Source organism: Diprion similis, chromosome 13, assembly GCF_021155765.1.
Source record: "Diprion similis isolate iyDipSimi1 chromosome 13, iyDipSimi1.1, whole genome shotgun sequence".
Lineage (NCBI taxonomy): Eukaryota > Metazoa > Arthropoda > Insecta > Hymenoptera > Diprionidae > Diprion > Diprion similis.
This window is the reverse complement of record NC_060117.1, coordinates 8,053,190-8,063,261: the sequence shown is the minus strand read 5'-3', so window position 1 is coordinate 8,063,261 and position 10,072 is coordinate 8,053,190. Positions and strand designations below refer to the sequence as shown.

The window sequence follows — 10,072 nt, the reverse complement described above, 5'->3', positions numbered from 1 at the left end:
GCAAAAATCTGTAGAAATGAGTCCAACAATAGCCGTGTTCTAATTCTAATTAATTCTAATAACTAATTCTCCTTCTCGCGCATGCTTTCCTTGATCTTGCGAATAGTTGCTGACTCAATGGACCCGTTTTCGTTCTATCGGCAATGGTGCCGAAGCTAGAAAACGCGAGTGTCTCGGGACTAATGACACGAGTCGCACGATGATTCTTGCTTCACAAACCGGTACGAATTTCCCACGCTCCCTGGATCCTGTGAACTCTGCGTTGCCTATGCGCTGGAGCCTGAATCGCCGAACGATAACTTATCGACCGAGCCGGAGGCTTACTAGTCGTTCGACGGCCTAGCGAAGGGCCGTGTCGAGGGCCTATCAGCGGGACCACGCCGGCGCCTTTGGCGCTGGCGCATCGGGCCCAATTGGCGGGTCGTTGAGTCCCACGCTCCGTTCCACGGTATTGGCATGTTAACCCGTGGCTGACCGCCGAACTGATCGCCCGTGATCTGAGCACTCGTCGCAGCGGAAACCTAATCAAAAGAGGTGAAAAAAATGTTTGTTAAGTTGAGTACTTATGGAAAAGATCACGAGGGGACTGTTCGGAATCGTTTATGGCACTTCAATTAGAGTGAAGAACTGCTTTCTTGTTGATCCATATCAATAAGTCGTAGATCATAAGAAAGTTTAATTTCAAGAAATGCTTATTAGACAAATTTGAACGAGGGCATTTGATTCTTATAATTATTGTTCTTGGAACGGGGTCAAATTGTGAGTTTTTGTGGAAGTAAAAATTTTTCCGAAGTATCGAAGAATTTTTCATCCAAGTCTAATGTAAGACCTGCCGTATTACATGTGACTCTTTCTCATCTGAATAACATGTGTAAAAGTATACTAATTCCAATTTCTACGAATAATTTTACGAAATAATCGCACAGTAGTTATTGACAATTGGATCAACTTCGTTTTTATATCAATGATAACGTATTTTGTTTTCGTAGATCTATAAAGGCACGCTTCGGCCCGTCATTTCAAACAAAAAATATAAGTCCTTAATATACGGTTACTGGTTACTCTCCAATAAAAAAAAGCTTCCATCATTTGTTAATATAATTGAATTTCATAAACGTTCATACTTATATAATACTGTGCTCACGATTATTCTGCAAAATTCTGCGGAGAAACTGGACTGAGTTAAGTTTTTCAACACCAATTCCAATAGGAAGATTCAAAAGTAACAAAGTATAAAGTTGTAAACGAGATTTACCCTATTTGGGAGACATCCGACATCCCCTGAAATAGGCAAAGTGACTCGTAGTGAGATAAGTTTCTAATTACCTGTTGAATCACCGGCATTTGGGGGCCCGTGCATTGGGCCGGCACGAACCGCGTCTGCGCGTGTGTCAGCTGACCGTCGTTCGCACTGGATCCAGCGGGGAGTCCCGGCATTCCCTCGGACCTTGCACCGTCGGTAACGTAATTGTCGCAGTTCTCGACGGGCTCGCAGCGGCTGGGAGTCGCCCCGTTAAGATCCCTAATGTTATTCCACCACGAATTGAGAAAGCCCGGTGAGTTGCCGAGGCTGATATCCTCCCACTTAATCTCCGACACGAAAGAGCTCGCCGTCTCCTTCGCCCCAACGTGAAGGAGGTACTCCCACACGTAAAAGGCCAGTTTTTGGCGAGCCTCTTTTTCCGCTGCGACCGTTGTCGAATCAGGCTGGCTCTGTGCGTCCATATTATCTCCTCCAATTATTTAAATCGTATTGCACTTCAAAGATTTCTCGTTCTCCTCTCTTGGCTCACAAGCTGTGGTTGATTGCTTTCTACGGCTTGGGCCTTACTGACCTGAGTTCGGCTGGGGTCCCGCTTTTAACCCTGATGGGGGTGGGGCCTTTTTCAAATTGCGTATCTATAGCTGGCCAATCGGTGAACGGGAATTTCATGCTGAAGGAATAATCACCGCCCTATACCTACTCCTCACTTGTAAGTCGTTTGTACAATAATGCTGGAGTCAAACTGCCGTTCAATTAGGTACCGATATTATACCTGTGAAGAAAATTCCCCGGATTTATACTGTATGACTCAGTACCTGCACTTAATTATAATGAACGACGTTGTTGTGCGGTTGTGTAAAAGTGTTAGTTTAATTTACAGTTTTGAAGCCATAAAATAGAATTCGTTTTATACTGAACAGTTTTGATGTATTTTCATTTATTGGTTACCATTGATAGATCGAAACAAGGAAACGATGTCGAGAAATTTTCTATAAAATTTCATAGCGGTAAAAGGTACAGCCGAGTTTGTATGGGAAATCTGCCCCCGCGACTTTTGTGACTTACACTTGGGGGATCGATTCGACATCAGATGAAAATAATTCGGCCAAATTTTTAGCTCATCATCTCAAGCGGTTTTCGAGATTTTCGAAAAAAAAAACCTTTTTTCAATTTTATTTTCTTTTTTTCCAGTAGTAAAATTCAAAATTAATGAATGGTGATGGTTTTTCCAATTCTTAGGAGTAAATGGGATAAAAAAATACTTTCATTACAAATGTCATGTGGAAAACCGATTTTTAAAAACAGAAATGAAACTATAATAATTTACTTGTTGTTATTTAAAATCGTTATTTCAAATCGTCCAGCGACAAACTTTGTCGGAAAATGTCTTCCATTCCCCTTTACACTCAGGAATTTTTCCATTTTGTTTCAAGTGGTGGAACATTATGAAAAAAAATTAGGAATTAGGAAATTTTTTGTTCCAAAATTTCGCGTTACGATTGACCGTTTTAAACTAAACTTTTATACGAAAAAAAAAATTCAAGATACGTGTCCGAATTCCTAGATTCACATTTCTAAGGAATCAAATTCTTTACAGACTTCCTCTGCACCCTTCACCTTAAAATTTTGCTCACAGCTATAAAAAGTACTTGCTGAAATCTAAGCCTCAAACTTTCAGCACGTCAACGCAATCGTGGAGAAAAATATTGCCGACGAGAATTATAACTGAAATTTTAATCCATCTCTCAATCAAAATTGCAATCCCTGAAATAGATTCATCTTTTATGGATAATTAAGGTTGACGCCGACTGGAGCACGGCGATGCACAACGCAGCGTATTTTAATTCTTGCAGTGTTTTCTTAAGCAGGTGTTCACACTAAGCGGTAACGCAGCACCGCAAATCGCTGCACAGCACTGCAAACGCCTCCAAATTCTACAGCGAGAATCCTTTTTTAATGCGGCTTGCAGCGCCGTGCAGCGCCGTGCATATGGAAACTCTAAGCCCTCAAGAATATGCAGTATTCCGTTGTGTTCCGGTGTCCGTTATTTACCAAATCAGTTTTTTTTGCTTGGTTATCGTTGACATCCTTAATTAATAGCTTAAAAACAATTTTGAAAGAAAGAAAAAAATTTCCCGATGCCATTTAATCCTGTCTAAATAACGATACTTTTACCATTCATTCAACATGGAGTTTTTGGACTTTTTAGAAATAAATTTTTTTCATGCTTATTGTATTCAATAACTTACCAAATATCGCTGATTCTGCTCCGACTTTGATCCTTTTGAGTAGAGAAATATCGATATTAGCATCAAAAACTTAGTTCGCAAATTTTTATAAGGTGAAAATTCAGATTTATCGTTTTTACCAATAATTTTGTTTCATTTACTGATTACCCAATATTAATGCTGTATTTAATGATCAATTTTTTATTACACGCTCTTAATAATTGTTCAGATAATTATTAAAAATTTCAAAACGCAAATCGTTATGCATCTTATTTTTATAACAGTTTCAATTACGAAAAGTGAACAACGGTTTGTTTTTTTAAATAATCTTTTTTTGGCTTACAATTATCATTTTATTCGAACACTCGAAATGAAATAATTATGATGCAAGTATAGTGTAATCATTGAACTCAAATTTTCTTTGTCAGGCATTCTTTGGTTGCACTTGGAAATTAATATATTCCTTCATCACCTGCAGAATATACTGCTTCTGATTCTCATCGTCAATTAGCACAGTGATATAATCCTGAGTCGATTGTACTGCTGTTTCTGCAACTTTGAACTTTTTCAAGAAGTTTAAATATCAATGACAACTTTTTTGAACCTGATGTAGAAACGTGGCACGATAATATTAATTATTAGGAAGGTTTAGAAATTGTTAAAAATATGAAAGTTGTAAATGAAGTAATCGAAAGAAGTATCGTCTTCAGATGATAAAGAAATGTAAAAATGAATTTTCAACTGCAACCAAAGAATGCCTGACAAACAAAATTTGAGTTCAATGATTACACTATACTTGCATCATAATTATTTTATTTTGAGTATTCAGGTATAATGATAATTCTGAGAAAAACAAAGATTAGTTCGAAGAGAAATAGGTTTTTACATTTTTGACAATTGAAACTGTTAATAAAATGAAATAAATAATGATTTGTGTGATAAAATTTTTATCAATTTTCTGAATTATTATTTAGACCGTATAATAAAAAATGTAACATTAAATACCGCATAAATGTTAAACTTTCGGCAAATTAAACAAAATTATTGGTAAAAACCATAAAACTGAATTTTGACCTTATCAAAATTTACGAAACAAGTTTTGACGCCAATACCAAAATTCATCCATCCGAAGAGATCATAATAGAAACAGATTCAACAACATTTTTAAGTTATTGAATGCAATAAGCAAGAAAAAAACTAATTTTTGAAACCTGCAAAAGCTCCATGTTAATTGAATAGGAAAATTATCTTCATTTAGACAGGGTTAAACGCCATGGGATTTTTTTTTTCAGACTTGTTTTTGCTATAAATTAACAATTACACGATACCCAAGTAAAAAAAAAACAATTTCGTAAATAACGGACACCCTAATATGCAGTGTACCATGTGGTTCGATATGCTTGGCAGCCTGCACTCGTTTGAAAATACGGGCCATTTTGCGACTTGGAACATCCTCATGATCACAAGAAAATACTTATTAAGTGATAATTATTTTATTTAAAAAAATCATAACTACAAAAGGGTGGGTATGATTCATCACTAAATATCCTTACCCGTTTTGAGAACTTGGATAACAACACAAAACCTTACCATTTCCACTTCGAACCGTGAGTTTTTGACCAATTGTTCTCGAGTTATGTTTTGTGACTCAAAAACTGATGACTTCTCGTAACATATTGAAAAACTCACAAAAACTCACCCACATAGGACGTACAACAGTATCTTGCTTTTAAAAATGTGACCTTTCAATTATTTTTAATAAAAATCAATTTTGTGTATTTTTTTAATAAGACAGTCTTGATATATATTTGATTTAATTCAAGAGTCTTGTAATTCGGAAAAGAAAAAGTAGTTTGTGAACTCAAATAATTATCATATGATCAATTTCAATACCTTGAAATTTATGAATAATTCTTTTAATGGAAAAAATTAGTATCGAAATTTCCTCACATTTCCAAAAAAAGAGAACTATTCTAGGCCCTCAGTAGGATTATTGGAATTGTTTCAGATTGTACAAAATGCTTCTAATTGAAGAAATGAAAGAAAAAATCACTCGAAAAGGGTTGGACAAGAAATTTTTTTTTTTTTTTGCAGCTAGTACAGGTAGGCTAGTGCAGCTAGGAGCTAGTCTGGCGAAGTGATGTGGACAGCCGTATTTAGTTAAATCAAATGAGAAGAAGTAATTCTACCTCGGCGCGCAAAGTCGTGTACTCGACTGCTATTTTTTCAAATCTTCTTCGATACAAATGTTCAATCTGGCTCTGATGACATGAAACGGTTGGCAAAACCTCACAAGAAAACTCGCACACAGCACATTTTTCCAAATCAAGGCTCTCGTATTGAGATTGAGTTCAGTATTCTTTTGCATACGAAGTATAGTCTATATGTCGTGTTTGCAAATTTTTTGCACTTTTTAGATTTATTAAAATTGACTCTAAGACTCAATGCTGGTCGGCGTGCAGTGCTGCCGGCTGCAACAGCGGGCGCAGGGTTCAAAAAGAGACCGGTTTTTTCAAAATCTAACTCTTTTCTTAAATTTGAAAACTGAATAATTTCTTTCACCAAACTGACGTTACCTTAACGTAGGTATTCAGATACAGATTTCTAGTTCATAAATTAACGATATTTACGTTCAAAACGTGCTAAATACACTCGTAACTTGTATATATATATATATATATATATACATGACCATAAAGCTGCTTGACGAGAGCCGTGAAATGTAGAACGTTAAGTTGTGCGATTTTTCCATAGACAGGCATATTCTGCACGTATAATCCAACACAGCGAGAAGTAATAATGCTTCAAGAACGGTTGAGCAATAAACCAACAATCCCATACTGCAGCCATATAAATATAGGTATAGCCTCATATACCTGAGTATGTGACACCGTAAGCTCGACACCAGAACCACTTGGGTCGAAGGTATTCAAATCCACGTGCAGCTAATCCCTCGAATATAATGACAGCCTCAAAGTCATTTCAATATCGATCATATATTCTTCACAAGAATATCGTGATTCATAGATCGGTTTTACCGTTGGATCGATCAGGCCTCGGTGTGTCGAATTTCGCATGGTTTGACGTTCAGCACAGATTTTTGTCGCAATCGAAAGTTCTTCCGGGTTATTGAACGATGAAAGATTTTTAAAAGCGTTTAACTATACGTAGTTAACAGGGTGTCGCAAAAAAACCGACTTTTTTTTCGAGTCTCGTGTGACAAAATGTTAGTTTTTGATGTTTTGAGAGCCGACTACAAAGGACAGCTCAAAAAAAAGTTCTTAAGAGGTCGCTCCACATTTTTTAAAACGTCAGAAATCGTCGAATTCGATTTTTTTTTCTCTTTCTCGTCGCGGTATAATTTTATAGATAAAAAAAAAAACAAGTTTCCAAAAGTTTCAGTTCAAACTTTGAATTTTGAAAGGTCGCTCATAATTTTTTTTTTAATCTGTTGGTGCTTTTCTTTAGATCTTTTCGGGTGACCTTTTAATATTCATATTGAAATTTCATACATTTTCTTTCTTTTATTTAGTAAAAAAAATCTATAAAAATACACCACGAAATGAATTAAAAATCAAACAAAATACTGAAAATATAACTTTCTTAATCTAATTTTTTGACGATTTTTACCATTTTTTTAAATTTGGAGCGACCTCTTAAAATTTTTTTAGTAACTAACATTTTGTCACACTAAAAACTAGACTGAGATTAGAAAAAAAAAATAGTCGGTTTTTTTTGGCCACCCTAGTAGTTAGTTACTGAAATGATGCTGCATTGAAGATATTTTGATTATTACACGCGAAAATATCGCGGATTTGGAATAACAAAAAAATAAAGCGTTTCTCTTTCGTTAGAAAATGAGATTATTTTATTTTGATTACTGTTACTCAAGTTCTTGTAAGTTCATCGCAATTTGAGATTCGGTTGCAATTTGGTAATTTAATTTCACGTATTGATTAACTTAAATTGAGGATTTTTTTTTCTACGATTTAACAAATATAGAACAAAAGAATTAAATTCGACGTTAGAGTTAATCAAATTTTAAATTCTTCCTTCTACCATGTATGAACATTCCATATATTTTCAAAAGATTGATCTAGAAGCTCTAATAATTATAGGATTGAAAATGTACTGCAGATTGTGAATTATTCTAGCCTTCGTCACTAGTTTCATTATTGAAAAAAAAAGAATTTTGAAAATCCGATCAAATCATTCATCGGAAATATTTTTTCTTTTATCCCGCAACAACGTTTCTGAATTATTCCTGGGACTTTAGGACGAATGAATGAAAAATCAAAAAAAAAAAAATTGTCGAAAACCTATGCCAGAGAACTTTTTCAGATTGCCAAGTATATTTGCATACTCAAAAGTTGCACCAAACGTCGTGACCATATTATATCGAATTTTGGAACTATAATAATCCAACGAAAGAGCTGCTAGCTATAAAAATAGACTCAAGACTAAGTTGATCCTTTAGACTCGGACAGTTGTCTGTATTCGTTGTAACCAAAACGCCATGCTATCGAAAAGGCTAAAGTAGACGCCGCTAATCGTATCAGTTTTGGCTTCTCGCTTTATAATCTCGTAATAAATAGATCCGGAAGCTTAAAGTGTCTCATAAAAGAAGTCCCGTTAATCCATTTTCGGAACATGAAATACGTATACCTGACGATTTGGCATTGTCACGGAATATCGTATAAACGGTCAATGTTTTGTTCTAATAACTACCGAATTTGTGGGTCGCATACCCGCAGGTTTCAGGCATTCTTAGTCACCTTTCCAGACACCTGCAATTAGGCCAAACGGCCTAGGGTGGAGGTCAAAACTTGGAAGGGTCGATACTGCGAATGGCCGATATACCGAAATTTCAATTATGTGAAAATAAAATATCGAAAGATGAATTGTTCGAAATCTTGATTTTTGAAAGTGTCGCTGATTAGGATTACTATTAAACGGTGATTTATTTTATTCTCCCACCTGATGCTCAGTTCGTTATATTTTCGTCTCAATCCTCTGCCATCCTTTGAAATGGGAGGTTTAATAATAATTTTTTGGAAATTTCCAGCCGTTAGGGTGATTTACAGAATTTTTTTTCCTTTATGCATTGTTAATTGATTCCACAGATTAATAATCTGTATTTATGGTTGATTAAAGTATCTGAAAAACTTGTTCGTGAATGAAGAATTAAAGACTTGCTGTTTTTGAAAGTTTGCAATATTTTTCAATGACTTTGTAATATTTTTTGCACCTCAGTTTAAGGCAACAGGTAAAAACAGACAATTTTTCTACCTCTGTCATATTTGTATGAATATTAATTTATCGGGTAGATTTCTACTATTCTTATTTCGAAGTTCGAAATACTATTCTTAGAATACGTAACTGAAAAAGTATCTTCTTTGCACTTTGATTATATTGATTTTTATAGACTTGATATACATTTTTTCATTAACTTTCCGCAGAAGAAACGAAATTTTTTTTTTATCATCAGCGTTTTTCTTTTCACTTCGCAATAAAGTGACGCTAAGAAAAATCTCCAATTTCAAAAAATTTAAACAAACTTTGAACAACTTGTCCGATCAAATCTTTGTACAAAATTTCGAAGACTCGTTTTCGCACTAAGGAGCTGCGTATAAAAAATAAAACAAAAAGACAAAGAAACACAGGGAGAAAAAAATCGAAACGCGATCGAGTGAGCGGAAATGAAACGATTCGTTGTAGGGTAGATCGTTCGTGCAGAGGTTGAGTAGGCAGCCAGTGCGGCGTTGTAACCGAACGGACGGAAAAAGGAGGAAAAAAGCAGGACGAAAAGCTCGCTTCCATGAACGCTGGAAGGAATTTGGGAGGTGAATTGAATTCGCGGAAATATTTCGCACGTGGGAACCTCTCGCAAATATTCGAAATGACAATGTTTCGTGCACTTACACATCACGTGTATTTATCTGGTATATATATGTCGAGGAGAAGCCTCGGAAAGGCGGTGAAGACGGAAAATGATCTTCCTGATTTAAATTACTCATCTTTAAGCGTAACGATCCCGACACGTCTGGTCAACTCTCTCGTTTTCCCGTGACTGTCGATTTCGTTCAAGCGTAGTTATCAACAACCCATTTGTTTGTTACTAAGGTCCATCGCTATGCTATATTCATAGCTTACCAAAATAACGCTTGACGCTTGATATGGCAGACTCATCAAGAGTTCAAATTCTTATTTATTAATTTCAATGTGATAAATGAAACAGGGATTTGTAAAAGAATACATCAACACGTATTTGAAATACTCCGACATATATGTATATTGGGGTGACGCAACAAAAAAAACGACTATTTTTTTTTTTCAGTCTCGTGTGACAAAATGTTAGTTTTTGATGTTTTAAGAGCCCACTCCAAAGGACAGTTCAAAAAAAAAATTTTTAAAAGTCGCTCCACATTTTTTAAAACGTCAGAAATCGGCGAAAATCGATTTTTTTTTTTCAGTTTTTTTTCTCGTTACTGTATAATTTTATAGACAAAAAAAAAATAAGTTTCCGAAAGTTTCAGTTCAAAATTTGAATGTTGAAAGGTCGCTCATAATTTTTTTTCAA

General features: G+C 35.3%; 1 protein-coding gene across 1 annotated transcript; it reads right to left on the bottom strand.

Moving 5' to 3' along the window:
- Positions 1-323: 323 nt before the first annotated feature.
- On the bottom strand, positions 324-1,725 carry LOC124413837 (single-stranded DNA-binding protein 2-like). The gene is made up of 2 exons (XM_046894624.1): positions 1,327-1,725; positions 324-521 (listed from the first exon to the last, which is right to left on the bottom strand). Exons 1-2 carry the CDS (start codon positions 1,723-1,725, stop codon positions 324-326), a joined length of 597 nt encoding a protein of 198 aa, XP_046750580.1.
- Between the last annotated feature and the right edge of the window lie 8,347 nt (positions 1,726-10,072).